The sequence below is a fragment of the Condylura cristata genome, unplaced genomic scaffold, assembly GCF_000260355.1.
Source record: "Condylura cristata isolate star-nosed mole 26May11 unplaced genomic scaffold, ConCri1.0 scaffold00050, whole genome shotgun sequence".
Classification (NCBI taxonomy): Eukaryota; Metazoa; Chordata; class Mammalia; order Eulipotyphla; family Talpidae; genus Condylura; species Condylura cristata.
In genome coordinates this window covers 120,824-142,576 of record NW_004567151.1, presented here as the reverse complement: position 1 = coordinate 142,576, position 21,753 = coordinate 120,824, and the positions used below count along the sequence as shown (strand labels likewise).

Below are 21,753 nucleotides of genomic sequence, written 5' to 3'. Positions count from 1 at the left end.
TTGTTGAGTTTCATCAGTTCTCCATATATTTTTGTGATCAGTCCTTTATCGCTACTTTTGTGTGAGAAAATGTTTTCCCAATTAGTGGGCTGTCTGTTTTTTGCAATGTTTCTTTTGCTGTACAGCTCTTTAAATGTAGTCCCATCTATTTATCCCACAACAAGATTATTTTTTATTTTCTCAAGTTTGATGATGAAAACTGGTATAAATTTGGAATGTATAAATATATCTGGAATATGGGAGCTCCATCTAACTTGGAGTCCTCTATTTAAAAATGTAGCTAGTAAGGAAGATAATAAATATAAAACAATTTGGAGGATCAAATTTTCAATTGGTACCACTAAAACCTGCTTTCCCCAAATGAGGGTTTTGACTAATAAGTCAAAACCTGCTTTCCCCAAATGAGGGTTTTGACTAATAAGTCTTCCATGATTCCTTAAACCATTTTATTTTACCTTAAAATTTTTTTTAAACCATTTAAACCATGTTGGTAGAGTATAGATATCTAGCCATATATGAGCTTATTTCTGTTTATTTTTAATATTAACATATATTCTGTTTCCAATGATGACTAATTTGAATGCAAATATTTTATTTGAAACGACAGAAAATTAATTTTTAAAAGATTTTATTTATTTATGCCTCTGGGGTACAGGCCAGAGGTGCAGGGGCGGTGAGAGGCTTCCCCAGAGACAGAGTGGGGAGCAGAACAGGCAGATAGACCAAGTCCACTGCTGAGGCGAGCAGTGGGTGGGGCGGGTCAGGAGAGGTCTGCCACGCCATGTGGTCACCTCCCCAGCCGGCGGGATCAAACTCATGCGGAAGTGGCTTTAGCTTCTTAGTGCTGTGCTTTAACCCACTGCGCCACCAGGGAGGGCCCAGAAAATTAGTTTTCAATGCATGTGCTGAAATAAAGCATCTCAGTATAGCTCATCCACCTGAAATCTTTGGAGAGGAAACGGCTCATTGGAACAACCCTGCATGATTTCCAAAATGCCACATATCTGCATACCTTAAAGGAAGTAGTGATGCTCTTAGTCATTTTCCCATGGGCTGTTGATCTATGCACATGAGTTTCTGTCACCACGGCGAAGCTTGGGGGACTGTGTCTGTGGCACTTTTGGTCCCAGCTTCGAAGGGACCCGAGCCTCCGATGGGCTTCGCTGTCTTCTGCTGCTGATCATCCCACCACAGGAGCCTTGCAGTGTCTGTGCGGGAGGCCTCCCAGGGAATCACTCAGGGCAGTGATAGCTCTCCTCGGGGACAGGTGCGGGACTTGGTGGCCCTTCGTAGCCAGTTAAAGAGCAGGTGCAGTGTGGGAGCTGGAAAGCTTATTGTTATAACCCAGGGGAATCGTGCTGTTCACATGAAACTTGTTCTGGAAACCTGAGGGAACTCCTAAAGTATTTTCAATAAGTGGAGTAGAAACCAAGACAAGCGGCCTCCTCGGTGGCCTCGGGGCTCAGTCTCAGGCCATCACCTCTACAGCCTGAGTTCGATCCCCGGCCCCGGAGGTGACCCACAGGGCACAGCAGACCCCCCCTGTCTCCCCGCTGCTCCCTGCAGCAGTGGATTTCAGTGGATCCACCTGTTCTGCTCCCTGCTCTGTCTCTGGGGAGTCCTCTCACCCCCCAACACCTCCGGCCTGTACCCCAGCTCTTCTGTGCAAAAAAGAAAAGAAACAAAGATGGACAGGAAGCAAAGCTGTGGCAGTTTGCTGCAGAACACGGGTCTCCTGAGTGGGGTCCAGGCTGGTCGTGGCTTCGAGAAGGAAGCGCATTTTCAAAATGATTTTGGCGGCAGGAGGAATGGGATTTAGCAAGGCCTTGGTGGTGGGCAGTAAAGAGAATGTGCGGATGATGTCCGCGATTCTAGCCTGGGTAAGAGGAGTGAGGACGCCGTGTAGACACTGGGACGGGAGGGTGAGCTGGACATTTCAAGCGGCTCATTCAAGGTTGGACCCTGGCCTAGGAGGGGGGAAGGATGGGAGTCGGGGAGATAGTTTGGGGAGTGTGTATCACCACACACGTGACCGTGAAAGTCATGACCGTAAATGAATGCACCGAACCAAGAAACCAGCGCCAGTGAGGTGATCGGAATTAGGTGAGCAGAATAGAGCGTGTGTTGCAGGGGCAGAAAACTGCAAATATCACCCCGGGGGCGGGGGGAGGGCGTGTGTGTGCAGTGCAGAACGCGGACCCTCAGGTGTTTCTTCTGCACGGCAAGCCCAGCTCCCGAGGGCAGCGTCCTTCCTGCCATTTCTGGAACCGGGAGCCCCTGGTGCATGAGGGAAGCCGGGAGACAGCGCCCCCTGGGGGTGACACTTGTGCCTGCAAGGTCCTGGCCTGTCCCTGGCGGGAGAGGGTGGTGCAGAGGTGAGCTGTGGGGCGTCCGTGCAGGTAGGATCCACGCCTGAATCATTGACCGATGATTATTAAAAACCCATTTCCCGAGGACTATCTGGTGAGCGCTGTTTGTTCCGGGACTGGTAGTTCCAGGCTGATCTCTTTCCTGGGTCTGTTTCCTTCCTGAGCTTCATAGCTTTTGCTTTTTTGTGCTGTTGCTGTTACAGCGATAGAGAAAGGAGTTTTGGGTCAGCAGGTACTTAGACCTTGATTAGTTCTTAAAATAGCCTGTTTTTACTACTCTCTTCCCTCTCTTCCTTTCTCTGCTTCAGGCAGCCTGTAATTTATCACTCTGATTTCTAACACATTTTTGAGGGGGACATTACTGTTTACCGCAACATTTTCTTTTTAATTGAGGTATATTGGTTTTCAACACTGTGTAGATTCAGGGCACAGACCGTACCCACGACCATAGCAACCAGTCTGGATGTTCCCTGGTGAGATACCAGGGATAAGCGGCTGGAGTTGGACTATGGGCTTCGTACACCATGGTCATGGACTTCTCGGGTTTATGTTTTAATGCAAGTAACACTTCATTGGCCAAAGAGTGAGAGAGGAAGCGGCATCAGGCATGTCGCTACATACTATCAGAACCCAGGTGTTTTCTGGGACCTTCCTTCCTGTCCCATAGGATTGTGCTGTGGCGGAAATTCAGAGCAATCAGATTGAGGCTCGTTGGCTGTTGACTGTTTGGTTCTACCTAGTTGTGCCAAGGAGAAATTTCCTCCCGTGTCCAGTCCAGCCTGAGCCCAGCAAGTCATTACCTGTGCGCTGAATTAGCAGCTGGAAAGGAGAATGAAAATGAAAAAAACAAATAACAGTCTGAGATCTAGAGCTTGCTCAGGTGAGAGTGACTTTACAAGTCTCTTATACAAGTAAGTGAAGTGTATATTAGGTCATTTCTGTAGAACCAACATCACCAGTGATGTTTCTCTCCAGTTTTCTCTTGCAAACGGTGCATCTTTCTATAATAAACATTCCTTAAGCCTACCTGGATTACTAAGAATTCTTTTCTTGAATTTGATCCCCTGATTTCTGGTGGCCTGATGTCGGAACAAATTCGAATCCGTTTGTATTTTCCTGTTGTTTATTTAGACAGAGTACAGCTCCGTTGTTATCTTACAAAATAAAAACAGGGGGTTGATTTTTTTTTTTTAATTTTTAAAAGTTTGGTTTGAGTCCTCACGCTTCATAAATTAGACTTCTTTCAGCTGCACGTATTTCACAGAATGTCATCTGGTAATGAAATTCAGAGTAATCTTTTTTTTTTCTATTCTCTTATTCAAAATAGGAAGATAAGTTTCTAGTGTTGCCTCAAAGCACTTTATAAGTCATTTTGTCTTCTTTAGCTAGAGAGCACATTAAGTGGATTTAATGCATCTAGATACAAACTTATCTCTCTTGTCAACTGCGATGAGACTGTTCTGTTCTGAGGACCTGTGGTGGGGGCAGTGCTCACTGGGAACTCCCCCCTGCAGATGTCCGCAGGACTCGCTGCCATGCTTGAGCTTGCTGTACTCACGCTAACGTCAGTCACGGTTTGCAAAAAATCAAACAGGCGCGTTTTCAAACATGGATCAACAAAATGGGTTTGTGTGTAGCCACACTTGACAGCTGTCTCTTTCTGAGAGATGTTTGTGGTTGGTTGAAGCTGCCAGTCACTTCATCGCCTGCTGCAGCTGAGGGTGCTGAGGTGTTAGTGTCTGGGTGGCGCCTGGTGGCAGGAGGGGGCTGTGTCCTGCCTGTTAGTAGTGTGTGTGTGGTTCTTACACTGATGCCCACACGTCATCCTCTGGATCCAATCAAGAACGATGGCCTGGTAGAAGCGCATCTTCCATGTTGTCATGCCACTTGTCTCGACTTGGGTCCGAATCACGCCGCTCTTGTGCTGGCTGGGCAGTGTGGATGCTTCTGTCCAGTGAGCTGCGGGACAGAACTGTGAGCAGATGGGAAGGAGGTTCTGTGACTTGGTGGGGTGGGGGGGAAGGAGGGTGTTTCTTGGCTCCAGCAATGTCATGGTGGAGGTGATGGTTTGAAGTCAGCCTGGGTCCCTGAGTCACCGCGTGGAGTATCGCGAGCATTTAGCACCAGGCAGAAATTAGCCTGTGTTACTTTAAACCACTAAACTGAAGGGGCTCTTTGTTCTAGATTTAACCTCTTCTATCCTCCTAACCCAGTAAGACACATGAACACGAATATTATAATTCAAGGATCAAACTAAAATAATCACTTGAGAAATTCAAACTTTACGAACCATGTGACTCACTTGTCTGGTGAATTTTGTTGGTTTCCGAATGCCAATGGACTTCGTTCTAGTTTTCAGCATTTATATTACTTAAGCTATTGCATTTTTGGCATGCATTTTATTTCATATTCACTAGTGGTTTCCTTAACACGAAAGACTCAGTTGTTGAAATAAAGTAAGTCAACCTGCCTTTTATGGAAACTGTAGATGGGATTTAAATTGTAGAGAGGCCAGATTTTCTTGTTCCTGTAAAAAGGTAATCTCTGCTCTTGTTTGGAATTATGGACTCATTCAGCATTGGGTCAAGGACATTGATTATGTTTTAGGTATGAACATTCCAGAAGAAAGAATCATGAACTGATACTGTGTAAAACCCACGCATAACATCAAAGTAAACTCAGCTATGAGAGAACAGGACTTCCTTATATTATTTTGAAGTTTATTAGATTGAAACAGATGAAACTTCGACACTGACTGCTTGTGACCTTACACTCCTATTTTTAACTTTAACAATCGCAATTTCATCTGGTTCAAACTAATAATGTGTAGAACTACATTTACAAATCCGTTTCTATAACTATAGTTTTAGTATTACGATCTATACATTGATTATCCATCGGGCAGAACCCCTTTTTCGCTAGACATGTCGGGTATTGTTTCTCCATTCATGACTTGGCTTAACTTTCTGAATTGCCTTTGAATTATGTAGGGTCTGGGGAGGGAGGATCTCCCTTCAACTCAAACAGACCAATTTGCTGATTGTAAGGTCCAAGTGGCCTGGCAAGGCTGGGGGCGGGAGCCTGGAATCTGGGCTGTTACTGTGTCCATGCCTGGACCCTCCTAACCTTGAACCTCCTAAAGTCTGAGGACTACCTGCATTCTGGGAACCAAATCTGCAGTCTGGCACACAGATATGCGCTGCTGATTAATTGTCTCAGAAACAAAAGCAAAGCAGCCTCCTACCCTATAAAAACTGACCCGTCCTCCCCAGTGGGGGCAGCTTCACTGACCTCTACTCTGTCATTGGGAATCTGTGAACCTCGCCCAGAAGCACTTGCTAGAAACTTGGCCTGGCCTTCCGCCTTTTACTGCACTGAGCCTACCGATCCTTTCACCGATGTCCACGTTAACACTCACCAACCTGCCCCTTGGCCACTGGTCACTCACCTGTGGCCATCCCAGCTCCAGATTTCTTCACACTGCTTCTCCTGGCACGGAAACTCCTTCTAGAGCCAGGAAGTCAAGCTTACTCCAGCCACAGATACCCAGCTTCACTCTGTTCCCCATAATACAGACAAAACAAGGCTCAACGTTTTGCAGTTTTAGCTAAAGCTTGAGGATAGCTTTAGGGGATTACCGAGCAGAAAAAAAAATCAGACCACATGGTCCTTGAGCCCAGTGTTCATCCCGCTGTCGGCCATCTTGCTCCAGCCTTGTGTGGAGGCCTCTTGCTTGGGGACTGTGAACCCCACAGAGACAGGTGCTTCCCCTATGGAGACAGCCATCCAGGTTACTAAGTGTAATAGTGTAGTCTTAGTCTGAGACATCCCCAGTGGGTCTCTCCTGCAGGTCGAATGGTTTCCCAGCATGGTCAGCGGGGCCTGACTGACCTGTCTGAGATTAAAGAAAAGAGAAGCTCCCCACACTAGTGATTTTCATGAGGAATTTGTTTCCAGAATACTAGGGTGCTTACGATCCTGAAATATCTGTGTGAAGTAAGATTCTGAGGCTAGCTAGAAAGTCAGTCATACTGGGGAAATCTTATAATGCAAGGACATTTATTTCCATTTTGGAGACTTTGTGTATAAATATGATGTTTTTCATGAAATTTCTGCCAAATGCAAAGCTTGGGATGTCTCAGTAGTCATTTCAATTTCCTGGTGCCTATTTGTGAGAAGTTCTTTCTTTTGCTGAGGGTGGTGGTGGTGGTGGGGTTTATGCCATAAATCATGACACAGTAGGAGTACAGGAAGATACATATATATGTATATGCACACACGTACACATATGTATATGTGTATATGTATGTGCACGCACACTTTATTTTTTTGAGAGACCAATGTCAAGTATATTCCAAATACAACTGCAGTGGCGACTGTTTCATATTCTAGACACATTTCTGGATGAACAATAAAATCTGCAAGGACATACATAAGTGGAGCTTGGATAAAAAGTGCAGTTTTGGTATGAAGGCCTGGGGTTGCAGCGTGCTAAGCATGAATTGCCCCAAGAGGCAGTCAGGCTCATTGTGCATGCAGGAAAGACGAGCACTGCCTGGGGGTGGCGTTTCTGATGGGGAGTGGGGTCTCTCTCGCCCCCAGAGGACGTGGCTTCATCCACAACTAAGGGGCTTATTCTTCCAGCAAGATTTGGTTGCCATGGGGTGCCAGACCCTTTCCTGGGTATTGGGGATGCAGCTATAAACATCACATACTCGCCCCAGCTATAAAACATCACAGTGCGCCACCTGGAGTACCCCAGAACCTTCTAGCTGGCCTCCCTGCTTTCTCCCTGGCTCCATATGAAATCTGTTCTCAGTCAACAAGCCAGAATAATCCTTCAAGACCAGTCACAGTGTATCATTTCTCTGCTTGACAGCTGCGGCTGGCTCCTTTCTCTTGCAGAGTAAAAGTTAATGTCCATGAAGCGGCATCCAAGGTCCATCTGCAGACTGGATACTCTGCTCCTGTGCTGGCTTCTGCTTTTGCTGCCCCCGCCCCCTTGGGCACTCCGCTCCAGCTTCCTGGCCTCTGTGTCCCTCCCCATCAGGCTCCTGCTGTCCCTCCAGCAGGGATGCTTCTAACCCCTTGTCCGGGTGCCTGCTCCCTTCCTAACAGCTTCAAAGTCTTATAATTTTTAAAAACCAATTTCCATTTTAAATAGTGGAAACAATACATCCTCCCAGAAAACAACTTCAGGAGAGAAAATTCTTTCCTGTCAATATCAACACATCGACTACTTAAAATATATTATTCAGGGCCCTCCCTGGTGGCGCAGTGGGTGAAAGCACAGCACTAAGAAGCTTAAGCCACTTCAGTATGAGTTCGATCCCCGCCTGCCCCGGAGGTGACCCACAGGGCGCGGCAGACCTCTCCTGTCTCCCAACGGCTCCCCTCAGCAGTGTGCTTCGTCGATCTGCCTTTCCTGCTCCCCAGTCTGACTCTGGTGAATCCTCTTACCGTCCCTGCACCTCTGGCCTGTACCCCAGTTCTGTATTCATAAATGAATAAATCCTTAAGTTATATATATATATATATATATATATATATATAACTTAACAACTTTGCATTTGCAACTTAAAAGACTCCTTGCTCTCCTGCACTGCTGGTGGGAATGCAAACTGGTACAACCACTATGGAAAACTGTTTGGAGGTTCCTCAAACTGCTAAACATGGAGCTTCCCTACGACCCCAGCCATCCCACTCCTAGGTATCTACCCAAAAGACACAAAAACACTGATTGAAAAAGATACCTACACCCCCATGTTGATTGCTGCTTTATTTACCATTGGAAAAACATGGAAGCAGCCCAAATGTCCCAAAGTGGATGACTGGATGAAAAAGATATGGTCAATACACACAGTGGAATATTACTCAGCAACCAAAAAAAAAAAGAAACACATGTCTTTTGCAGCAACTTGGATGGAGCTGGAAAAAATCATGTTTAGTGAGATAAGCCAGAAAGAGAGAAAAAAAAATACCGGATGGTTTCGCTCATAGCAGGAGTATAATGGACCAGGCGAGAAAATAACAAAAATAATGAACAACCATATACCAGAGACATTTTGTGGGGTTGTGGGGGTGGAGTGGGGAATGGGATCAAATGGGGGGGGGTTGAGGGAGGTGCACCGAACTATGGTGATGGCACAGAGGTGACTCGGTGATGGGAAACCCACAGGGATTACAATTGAGATGAAAAAAACAAAGTACAAAATGATGTAAAAATAAACTATTATATTTATAAAAAAAAAAAAAGAAGAAGAAGAAGAAGAAGAAAGAAAAAGACTCTTTGGCAGGACAACTGCAGCTCACACCTTTCCTGTTTCGTCACATACTGAAGAGGAAGTTCCCACACGTCTTCACAGCTGATTTAACATTTGCTCTTTGACTTTACCCCAGCCAGAAAAGGGGCTTTGTGAAGAACAGGAGCTTAGTAAGTTAGTGTTAAGATGAGCGAATGAGAGTGAATGACAAACACTGATTCTGAATTCAAAGGAAGAGGCAAACTGGAACTAAGAAAACTTTGCTTCGACTTCAAAAGGGTGTTTTTTTCCACGGGTATTTTCCATACTACACAGATGTGCTGTCTTTCAGTGGAAAAAAAGAGCAAAGAACTGTATTTTCTGTGCTGTCAAAGCAGGGACAAGGTTATAATTTTGCTCACTTTTCAACATGTCAGTGGTTTTTACTCATGGTCTCATTGCTTATAGATGCACATTTTATTTCATTTTTTAAAGAGATTTATTTATCGATGCACTTTTACTATTTCTCTGGCTGGGTTTGTTTCATTTGAGAATAATGGGTCCCGAGTTCTCTTCACTGCCACATCGGCCTCCCCACCCAGTGTTTGAAATCCTGTGGGTAGCCGTGGCTTCTAGTTCAGACGCTACCAATACTTTCCAGAAGGTTTTTCATACTTGTGAATTTCCCAAGCTCTTTAACATAGAACATTCGAGGAGTGGAAGGTGAGTGAAACGTACGTGTAAGTGAAGAAAATGCAGACAGGAAAGGGCCTGTTCTGTTAGCACGTTTCTGCAAGACCCCACGCAGTCAGTATGGTCTGCGTGGTCCGTATGTGATTCTAGAAGAGGGATCTGTGTCTTGCAGTTTTCCAGTCAGAGAACATAATTACCTTAATGCCCAGTGTAAAAGGATCCTGTGAATTGCTACATGTGATATCAGGTTGGGACTGGGCTGATATCACATGTAGCAATTCACAGGATCCTTTTACACTGGGCATTAAGGTAATTATGTTCCCTGACCCCCTTGAATCTGGTCCAAAGCCCCACTGTGATCCGGGAGATTGTTTCCACAAAGAATTAGCCAGTGCTGGAGAAAAAGCCTCTTTTCTGAGTGGCCAAGTGGCCAGTGCAGGGGGTGATACAGGAAAGAAAAGATGTGGACCGGACAGGTCCACATACAGGCTCTGTATTTCTGGGCCTTGAGAGCTGCTGGAAACCTAGGGGTAGTTGACCCAGGGCTACTGATGGCATTTCTGGAATAGCTTCTTGCTCCTGTGTTCTCACATACAATGCCCTTGGGTGTGCGTTGGGAACTGGCATGGCCGCCATCTTCAGAAGGAACAGACACATCTCAAGCTGTAGCCACCACAGCATCATGGCCTCAGACAGGGGCGCGTCACTGTCCTTGGGTCAGGCCCAGACTCAAAGTGATGGTAGTTTGAGAGAAACGCTCGGAGAGGCTTAGTGCCTGACTTAGCAGAAGTGTTGTGGACTCCGAGACCACGGGGGGCGGGGGGGGTCTGAAGTCTGTCAGAGAGGAAAACATCTCCTCAGGTCTCCCATCCCAGCAGGAGGTTTGCTTCCCCGGCTCGCTTCCTTTCCACGCGGTGAGACAGCAATGGCTCTTTGAAGGAGGTTTAATGAGACATGATGGGGTTAGAACATTGCTGCTATTTTATTTTTGACAAAGTATTGGAAATTAAATTTGAAGTTGCCTCTACATCTCCTACTTTCCTAATAAACGGTGGGGTCGGCTATTAACTGGATTAAACTTCAGTGACAGAAAAAGCGACCTGCGGAGGACGCAGGGTCTGTGCCCAAGCTTAAATCTCCTCTCTGGACCCCTGGGCCACTAGAGAAGTCGGCAAGCTGGGGTTACCCTCCAGCAACAGAGGGGGTGATGGGGAAGAGTTGGGGGTCAGGAGAGGGTGCTCATCTCCCAGGTGTTTCACTACACACTCATGGCCGAAAGCCCATAGCTCAGAAGTATCGTTTCAGAAGTTCTTGGGAAATAGCAAAGTTCTGGAATTTAACATCTGATAAATATTCACCCACCCCCTCCCCTCATCTGCTGTGTACCCCAAAACTGCCGGTCAGGCCCCTGACACCTCTTGATGCCCCAGGTCCTGTCTCTTGAGTGATACCCCGTCTTCAGTAAGTTGGATGAGCTCCATAAAATGAGCTGCTTGCTTTCTTGTTTTTTTAGATTTTATTTATTTTAGCATAGAAGAACTGGGGTGCTGGCCAGGGCGGTGGGAGTAAGAGGACTCCCCAGAGACAGAGTGGGGAGCAGAAGAGGCAGATCGACTGAAGTCCACTGCTGAGGGGAGCAGCGGGGAGACAGGAGGGGTCTGCTGGGCCCCGTGGGTCAATCGCTGGCCGGGGATCGAACTCAGGCTATAGTGATGACAGTGCTGAGACTTAACCCCTAGGCCACCAGGAAGGCGGCCGAAATGGACAGTTGAAATAACCCGAATGCCAGGCTGGTGGGGAGAACATCCAGGTTGCTCAGCAACATGGCAACTAACAGAAACGGAGTTTTTTTTTTCCTGTCACAGTGAGCGACCTTTGACCCCGGCCCCCCCTCCCCCCGGAACTCCCAGGCAGGAAGCCTTGTATACTCTGTGGTAAATGTGTAGAAGAAAGATATTATTTCAAATCTTGGTATTAGAATTATTCCTTCTTGACACTGTATTAAAACTATTGTACTTAATCTTTACACAATTATGTTAATACGTGTGGTATTAAGAAGTAGAGAAATTGTACACTAAAAAAAGCAGTTTAGATTAAAGAGACCTTATGAATATTACATGTACTTTCCTGAAAACCAGAGAAAAACATGATGTACCCTTCTGTCAAGATAATGCCCTACTTAGTAATTCTTTTAGATTTTTTTTTTAACCTGGTCGGCAAAGAGAAGAATTTAAATTGTTCTTTTTAACAGCACAGTTCAACAGTACAATAAGATGTCAATACTTCAGAAAATGAATTAATGATAATTGCCAGGAACGAGACTAAGCAACTTCTGAAATCAGAATGCAAAGTAGGCTTGAGTTATTTTTACAAATTTAACCAGAGGAATTCTTTCAGCTCCGCTACCTGCGTGGAAGATTTCACTTTTTCAAGTCATTAGGTATGTAAGCATCTGTGAACCAAGAAGATAAATTAAATTCCCACAGTCAAAAGGGAGAGGGAAAGAAACACTGGTCAGAGATGAGAGAAAGCTCTTTATTGTTACTTCTAGTAAAGAAAACCACGTATTGGCCATTAAATACACAGCTTCGCTTCAGAGAAAGGGCTTTTACCCATGATACGCTGCGACATCAAAACTAGTGATTGGCTCTGCACATTTTTTTTTAAAAGATTTATTTATTGGTGCTTACAGAACCCCGAGGTACAGGGGTGCTGAGAGGATTCACCAGAGACAGTGGGGAACCGAACAGGCAGATCAACGAAGTCCACTGCTGAGGGGAGCAGCGGGGAGACAGGAGAGTTCTGTTGCACCCTGTGGGTCACCTCCGGGGCAGGGATCGAATTGGCACTGTAGAGGCTGCAGCCAGCTTGCAATGCTGCATCCTCCTAACCCATTGCGCCACCAGGGAGGGCCCAACTCTGCACAAACTTTGAAAGAGCAGCTGAAACTCTTTTAAGTATCATCCAGAGCTTGAGTTAGTTGCTCGTCATTGGAAAAACCTCACAAGACCATACAGCGTTTCAGACTGGAATTTCCCATCCAGTTATGGATGGGAAAACCACGTATTGGCCATTAGGATGTGATTATCATCCATTGCTGACAGCAGATGACCTGACTGCAGGGCCTGGCCTTGGGATTACAGTGAGTCAGGTTGAGGGGAGGGAGATGCAGGGAGGTATTTGGAGGAAGAGGTGTTAGGAGAGGAAATCTCCCTTGGTCCTTTATGCTCCTGCTATGAGTGACACCATCTGGTGTTTTCCTTTTTCTTTCTGGCTTATGTCACTTAGCATGATCCCTTCCAGCTCCATCCATGTTGCTGCAAAAGGCCTGAGTTTATCTTGTTCACGGCAGAGTAATATTCCATAGTGTCTATGCCACATCTTTTTAATCCAGTCATCCACTTTTGGGCATTTGGGTTGATTCCACATCTTTCCTATTGTAAATAAAGTGGCAATAAACATGGTCACACCCCAAACTTTTACCCTATGTCTTACAAACAGCCGGGGTGACGCAGCTGAGTTAGTCATCTTTGGAAATGGTCAATTTTGACTCTGAGCAATGTTTGGTTGATCTTCATCCATGTGAGCCAAAGCCAAACACCAAAAGTACTGTAGATTTTCAACGCATTTGTGCAGTCTGGAGCAGACATTGGTTTTCTGACTTAGCGGAAATATACAAAGGATGAGAACATTCAGCAGGACTGAGCTGGGTGACTCCGAGGAGCCAGCAAGATGTCAATAAACAAATCACGGTGGTCAGAATCACGTTAAAGTTGAGGTGATGTCACGGGTTTGCCCAAGGAAAGTGGATGGCAGATTGCACGTGGAAGAACATGCCATCTCCTGTGACTGTGACTTTCTAGAAACAGGACTCACAGAGAGGATGGTTTAAGGTTGCAGGGCCCCTGGCTGCTTCGCTAACTGCAGGCCGGAAGTGATGCCTTTTGCCATGTAGAGAGGATTGGCCTGGATCTAGTTTCTTATCAAAAGTCGGGGTGGTGTTAGGGATTCTTGTCCACAGGGGCTTGCCTCAGAAACAGAGCAGAGGGGAAAAAAGCACAAGGTCTCTCTCGCGGGAAAACATGTCGGCAATTTCAGAGTTGTTTGGAGGAAATTAATCTTGAAATGTGGTAGATAAAAACCGTGGGGTCACTACTCCTAGGTATCTACCCAAAAGACACAAACACACTCATTCAAAAAGACACCTGCTTCCCCATGTTTATTGCTGCTTTATGCACAATTGGAAAGACATGGACACAGCCCAAATGCCCAAAGGTAGATGACTGGACTGAAAAGATGTGGTTCATATACGCAGTGGAATACTACTCAGCCGTCAAAAAGATAAAGACAGGCCTTTTGCAGCAACATGGTTGGAGTTGGAAGAGACCATGCTGAGTGACATAAGCCAGAAAGAAAAGGAAAAATACCGGATGGTTTCACTCATAGCAGGAGCATAAAGGGCCAGGGGAGAAAATAATAATAATAATAATGAACAACTATATACCAGAGACATCTTAATGGGGGTGGAGTGGGGAATGGGATCAAACACGGTGGGGGAGGGAAGTGCACTGGACTATGGTGGTGGCACATGGGTGATTTGGTGATGAGAACCCCACGGGGATTGCAATTGATTGGAAAAAGACACAAAATGATGTAAAAATAAACTACCCTTAGGGCCCTCCCTGGTGGCGCAGCGGGTTAAAGCACAGCACTGAGAAACTAAAGCCACTTCCGCATGAGTTCGATCCCCGCCTGCCCCAGAGGTGATCCACATGGTGCAGCAGACCTCTCCTGACCCACCTGCTGCTCCCCTCAGCAGTGGACTTCCTCAGTCTGCCTGTTCTGCTCCCCACTCTGTCTCTGGTGAATCCTCTCACCGCCTCTGCACCTCTAGCCTGCACCCCAGTTCTGCATGCATAAATAAATCTATCTTAAAAAAAGAAAAAAATACTCTATTGTCAACAACAACTGTGGGGGTCAAAGGAAATCACCCCGTACCCCTCAGGTTTCTCTTCGGGATGCACGAACAAGCAAAACAGCACAGGATGAAACAAGAACAACTTAATAACTTATTTGTCGTGGAGCGACTCCGGACCTAGCGGGACGGGGATACGTAACACGGTTGTTAACTTCATTCTGAGGAATATTTATGCATATTATTCTAAAGAATAATGGAGTGGAGTCGGGGTATTTATCCTGCTTTGAGGAACTTGGGTGGCCCCGGGTAGAGAGAGGAGAATTCAAGGTACAGATGGGGGTGGGGTGGGGGGATAAGGGTGGGGGATGGGTAGCCGTGTCCTGGTTCTGAGAGGAAAGATGAAATTCTGAGAGAGGACCAGGAGGGGGGGGGTCGGGATTTGAGAGCATCCTCCTGATCCTTTTGGGGGTCACCCAACCAAGCACTTGCACATTGCAGCTTGGTTAGTTTTCAAACTGAGAACACTGAAAATTCTCTTTGGTTTGTGGCCTGTTCTCTGTTCCTAAGAAATGCCTGCTGCCGTGAGCATCAGCCCCGGCAGAGGTAGGAGGATCCTGAAACATCAGAGCGGGGAGCGTTCCTCATCACCCCCAGGGGTGCCCTTACGTGTGCGGAATTTAACGGGTAATGAATATACTTTGCTAAGCAAGGTGGAGTTATGCTTCAGAAATAGACTCACGCTCTCAGCCGTTTTCTGTTTTCTTTAGAACATAAAATATGAAAGACTCCTTCAAGGTATTTTTGTACTTTCATTGAGATAAGAAGACTCCCTGCGGCGACCACCGGTCAGTTCTGACACAGTTCTGACACGGTGCTGGGCGCATAAACAGAGTTCCTCAGGCCTCGCCAGGGCCCTCAGGGTGGGCGGCTGGCCCGGGTTTGCGCAGGTGGTAATAAAATGTCAGTGAAAGGCCACTGAGGAGGAGAAAACTACCCCTGTGGTTCTCCAGGGCAAGTATTCTTGTCTTCTGGCCCAGTGTTTCTGCTTCTGGTAATTCTTGGACATATTAATTAGCAAGGTAGGTCGGGGGTACTCACTGAGGTGCTATTTTCAGTAGCATAAAAAGAAATCCTTGTGATGTTCACCCCTGGGGCTGGTGGCGCTGTGGAGGAGATGGGGAGGGGTGGTGGGGTCAGGCTGGGAGGGAGGGAGAAGGCCTCTCAGAGTAGAGCGTCTCCTCTGAGCAGGCAGCGCCATGGAGCTCCGCCCTCCAGCTTTGTGGTGTCCAGCACAGACCCAGACCCCCACCCCAACTCCGACCCCAGTAGTTCTTCGCACTCACGTCACACACACATACCTCATAGCCCATCACACTTACCTCACACACACCCCACAAACCTCATACTCAACACCTCACACATACTTATACTGCACACACACACCCATCTCTCACACTTCACACCCTTACACATGTCACATATTTCACGCTCACCTCATACACCTCACGCTCGCCTCACACCTCACACTCGCCTTACATACACATCACACCCACCTCACATCTCACGCTCACTTCATACCTCACACACATCACACCTCACACCCACCTCACACCCACCTCACACATTTCATGATCACCTCACACATACACCTTACACTCACACCCCCACACTCACTTCACACACCCCACACACACCTCATCCTCAACACCTCACACATACTTACACTGCACACACACACCCATCTCTCACACCTCACACCCTTACACATATCACATATTTCATGCTCACCTCATACACCTCATGCTCGCCTCACACCTCACACTCGCCTTACATACACATCACACCCACCTCACATCTCATGCTCACTTCATACCTCACACACATCACACTCACCTCACACCCACCTCACACATTTCATGATCACCTCACACATACACCTTACACTCACACCCCCACACTCACTTCACACACCCCACACACACCTCATCCTCAACACCTCACACATACTTACACTACACACACCCATCTCTCACACCTCACACCCTTACACATGTCACACATTTCACGCTCACCTTATACACCTCACGCTTGCCTCACACCTCACACTCGCCTTACATACACATCACACCCACCTCACATCTCACGCTCACTTCACACCTCATACACACATCACACCCACCTCACATCTCACCTCACACCTACCTCACACCCACCTCGCATTTCATGGTCACCTCACATATACACCTCACACTCACACCCTCACACTCACTTCACACACCCCACACACACCTCATCCTCAACACCTCGCACCCCCAAACACTCGCCACACACACACAGTCACACACCACACACACTTCACAACCCACACTCACAGTCATACTATATACCTCACACACACAGTCATGCAGTGATACACTTGTACACACATTCACACTCACAGATTTTTATCTGTGACTCTCCAAATCTAGGGCCATGTCATATTAATGTAGATGTAGCTCTCTGTCCCCGCTCATCATTCAGGCCCACAGCATGGACATTTGGGAGCTGTTTTTGTGACCTTCTGGCTGCTGTGACAGAATTGCACGGGCTGGGTGGTGGCTGAGGAAGAGGAAATGGGCTATCATCTCTCTCCCTCCGAGTTCTGGGGGTGGGAATTCTGTACCCAAGGCCCCAGCACGATGGGGTGCGGCCCAGGGGCTGGCCCATTGTCTGGTCGTCCTCCTGTGCTTCCCAAGGGGGAGGGAAAGAGACCTGGGAACTCCTGGTTCCTTTCTAGAGGATTCCAATCGCATTCATTCTGCTCTACCTCTGCTTGAGCACTTCCAGATGCCGCCTCCTAACACTGTGACCGCAAAGCTTAGGATTTTAGCATGTAAATCTGGGGAAGAAATATTCAGGCCATCCCACAGATTATTCATTATATTTTTCATATCAAAGCTTAAGCAGAAATCAACAGAGATTAAAAGAAAGTTCAGTATATCCAGAGCGGCCATATTTGCCAGGCGAGAAACTCTTGTCCCCTGAGATATGAGTTCAGTGGGGCACTCTCAGCTGAAAGGTGAGTGCTAGAGAGAAGAAAGTGGGGCAGACGCTGCCCATGCGATGTTTCTAGATCATTTTTTTAAACAGAATTGGGGACAGGCCAGAGGTACAGGGGCAGTGAGAGGATTCACCAGAGACAAGAGTGGGGAGCAGAACAGGCAGATGGGCGAAATACACCGCTGAGGGGAGCAGTGGGTGGGCCGTGCCATGTGGGTCTCCTTTCTGGCCAGGAATCAAACTCGTGCTGCAGTGGCTGTGGATAGCTTCACAGTGCTGCTCTTCAACCCCTGCACCAGCAGGGAGGGCTTGCTTCTAGAACATTCTTGATTCAATTCTGGTTTGGTAAGAGCAGGATTATAAATAAGGCTTCCTGTGGGTTGAGTCGTCGTTCTCTTTCAGCCTCAGGAGCACAGACAGGACATTACAGAGGTGGAGGAAACACGCGTTGGCAATTTTGCTTGCTTTACCCCCCAGCGAGAAGTACAAGGTGGCAAGTAGGTCGGAGCTGCCGTAGGGAGTACAGGAGATGGGCACCCTGTGGTGTCGCCAGCTGAGGAAAAGGCAGGTGAATGGTTTTCAACATAGCTCCTGCCCCGAAAAGAGCTACTTCAGAGGAGTTTAGAGCTTCAGGTCCTGGATGACGAGACTGGTGCTCACCCTGGCTCTAAGCCAGGCGGGCAGAGCAGCTCACCCAGCGGGTGAGCCTTGCCCTCAGTATGGCAGCTTTGACTGCCATTTCTGCAGGAGACTGTTTCTTACAGTGGCCGATGAAAAGCACAATGTTCTACAAAGGCCTGTGGCCTTTTTATAGCAGCCATCGTGCTAAGGAGAAAATTCATGGGGGACCTTGGAACACCACCAGGGAAGTGAGCCCGAGACCAAAAGACAGGGCGAGATTCGAGAAAGTCTCTAAACTGGCCAGTGCAGAGACAGCAAGTAGACACGAGGTGACCGGGGTGACTGGTGCGGGAGGAAATGGGACGTAGGATTTTGACACAGTGATGGAAAAAAATTTTTTTTAAAGATTTATTTATTGATTGATGCACACAGAACTGAGGTACAAGCCAGAGTTGCAGAGGCAGTGAGAGGCTTCACCAGAGACAGAGTGGGGAGCAGAACAGGCTGACTGGCGAAGTCCACTGCTGAGGGGAGCAGCGGGGAGACAGGAGAGGTCTGCTGTGCCCAGACATTCAACTTGGCACAGAAGCAGCTGTGCCAGCTTGCAGTGCTGTGTCCTAACCCGTTGTGCCACCAGGAAGGGCCCGTGATGAAAAGATTTTAGAAATGCATGGTGGTGGTCATCACCACAGCTCTGTCCTGCACTTAAGGCCTTTGACTTATACTTAAAAATGGTTACAATGCAAGTGTCACGTTACTTGTAGATGTCTCTGTAGAACACCTCACTAAAAGACACACAAGCCAGGTATCGGCCCCTTGTGCTGCTGACATAGTCTGGCTTCCAGGATCATTGGGAGGTTAATCTCGCCATGGAGTCTGCGATGTGAGCTTTGCCCTGCATACGAGCTGAGGTCAGTGGCCAATGCTCCGGCAACCGGAGTCTGTGCTCTTCTCTCTAAAACTCTCCATGATTGTGCAGTGGGTTAAAGTGCAGCACTGGAAGCTGGCCACAGCTGCTGCAGTGCGAGTTCAATTCCCGGTCCCGGAGGCGACCCACAGGGCTCAGCAGACCTCTCCTGCCTCCCTGCTGCTCCCCTCGGCAGTGGACTTTGTAGATCTGCCTGTACTGCTCCCGACTCCATCTCTGGGGAATCCTCTCACCATCCCTGCACCTCTGGCCTGTACCCCAGTTCTGTATGCATCAGTAAATCAATCTTTCGGAAAGCAAAAAAAAACAAAAACTTTCCCATGAGACGATGCGAAAGGAAAGCTCACTGTTGCTCACTGTGCTGTGGGTGTCTCTATCTGCTCCAGGTGGGGGAGTTCCGGGCCCACGCGGCCGAGTGGACCGCGAATGTGACGGCTGAGTTCAAGGAGACCAGGAGGCGGCTGAGCGTGGAGATTTACGACAAATTCCAGCGGGCCACCTCCATCAAGCGCAAGCTGTCGGCCGAGCTGGGCGGGAACCACAGCCAGGAGTTGACTCCTTGTCGGAGAACCCTGTCTGTGAACCACCTGGCCAGCGAGAGGGATGTGCTGCCGCCTCTGCTGAAGGCAGAGAGCATCTACCTGAACGGACTCACGCCCCCCTGTGCGGGCGAGGAGATCGCTGTGATCGAGAACATGAAGTAAGCCTCTCTCGCGGGAACCTCCGACGGAGCCAGGGTAGGACGCCTCTGCTCGTGTTGGCTGTTGCTGATAGCATTTCGTAAATTGTGCATGAGCCCCCCAGGGGGGTTAGATACACCCATCCGGGTCCCCTGCCATCGGGAGGATTAGGATTCCGAGCCAGCCCTGTCTGTCTGACGATGCTTTCTTCGACACGTGGAATGAACACCCAGGTCTGGTGCCCACCTGTGCCCAGACTGTCTTCCTCCTCTTCTCCTGACGTGCCATATGCCTCAGAATGAGTCCTGTGTGTTTCTGGTAATCACGTAGCTTCGAGGGTTCAGCCCTTCACTAGTCGGGGTGTACCTAACTGAGCCTAGAAATGGACTGTTGTGGATGACAACATTTCTTTACGTCAATGGCAGGAAATTCTTATGCAGTCTTTTACCTAAGAAATTTTCTGTCAGTGCCTTATCTTAGGAAGAAACAGAACCCCCTAGCTAATGTGCGGTTTCTCTTTCCCCACCCCATGCCCTCAGGCTCACCTCTTGGTCCTTTACCCCAGGGCTCCTGCTTGGAATCCCAAACCATGTGAAAAGAGTGTAAAATGACCTAGTGAGGATGCCCAAGGCAGGGCAGTCCTTAGAAAGCCAGCTTAGGTGGGCATTGAAGCAACCCTAGAGACCCTACTGGTCAAGGCACTGCAGAGAAATGGGGTGCAAAGGTGGCCCCTCTGAATATTTATTTGATCCACTGCCCACGGTACATTAGTGCCAGGTCAGCAAATATTGGCTCCTTGTAGACAGCTCTTTTGTTCTTAGAAGCATTTGGAATTTATCAGTTATAAATAACCGCGTGTTGTCAAAGGTAGAGGAAGAGTATCTACACGCATATGTATGTAAGTGATACGACGGTTGTGTGGTGGAGGTGAGTGAGGTGTGGATCGTTGTCTGGGCACAGAAAAATGTGCTACGAGCCAGTGACCATGCTGAGCACCTACTTGCTTTCTGATGTATGAAAATTACGTGATTTTCTTTTGGGGGATGACAGTCCCGGGGGAGGGAGATGATGCTGCAGTTGGGAGGGGTGTGGTCCCAGCCTCGGGGTTCACATCTCTGGGGAGACAGCGTGAGAATGGAACTCTGGACGGGGCCACTGTGATTTTGCACATGGGAAAGATTGCAGACATCACCTCTGATGTTCAAGAAAAAGCTATTATAGCACAATTGAAATCTCGAGAACCTTTCCTTTTTAGATAGAAGATGCTGATAACCCTTTCTAGTTTGATTTTATATCCTGTAATTCTTGGGATGTTTTTAGGACTCAGAATAAAATCAGCAAAGACACCCAGTAGCTAGCTCCTGACCTTTATTTTCATATTACATCTGCTGTACATTGTATATATAATTTTTAAAGCGCAGAAAGTAAATGATTTCCCTAAATATAATTACAAAACTTATTTCTTTTACTCTTGGGGTGTGGGGTTTTCTGAATAAGTGGCATTCAGATGAGGGTTTAAAAAAACCCAGGATCTTAAAAAAATACAAAAGATTAACAGATGCATATTTTCCAAAATTTAAGCTAGAAGTGTAAATATTGTTAACTTGCTGAAGGTACTTTTATAAACTTAAAAAAAAATCTGAACCAAAATCTTAGGAAGTCAGGCTCTCATGGAAAGGAAGCAACATCTATTTCTTCAGTGATGCTCTGGAAGTCCCCGTGGCGGGCTGCACCGTGTATAAACTGTGAATTGTACTGATAAATAAAGTTTGTAATGAAAGCAGTGTTTCCTGAGTCTCCTGCTCATATCGAGAGCCTGGTGGTGGCTGAGTGACGTCTCCTGGAGGACACTTCTCAGGCCTGGATGCCTTTGGCTGTTTCATTCACAACATCCAAGAAATGGATTTGAGGGATGATCACTGCCCTTGACAAATACCCAGAATGTTCTGAGTGGCTGCTCATCAAAAGGAAGTATTCTGCATTTCTATTTTGAACTATGCTATTTGAAATAGTATAGACATGCAAGATGATTTCTAAGATATGGGGATACGTTAAGAGCTTAAGCTTTTATGCCCGCCCCTGTTTTGACTCTGAAGTTGGGCTGCCTTACACGGGCCCTAGAATCAGCCATATCGACACCTAAAGACGATGGTTGCAACGAATCTTCTAGGCCTCATACCCCAAATATTTGGCTTCTATAACTTGTCAGAATATTTTACCAATTTATTCATTGCTAAACAACTTGATTATCTATTAATAGTCT

At 47.2% G+C, this 21,753-nt stretch overlaps 1 protein-coding gene across 1 annotated transcript in view; it reads left to right on the top strand.

The window, feature by feature from the left end:
• Positions 1–21,264, top strand: part of KCNK2 (potassium channel, two pore domain subfamily K, member 2) — an 86,716-nt gene extending 65,452 nt beyond the window's left edge. Inside the window, exon 6 of the mRNA XM_004694890.2 lies at positions 19,197–21,264. Within this exon, the coding sequence (XP_004694947.1) occupies positions 19,197–19,514 (318 nt within the window). The 3' untranslated portion in view covers positions 19,515–21,264. The remainder of the gene's footprint in view (positions 1–19,196) is intronic.
• The last annotated feature ends 489 nt before the right edge of the window (positions 21,265–21,753 follow it).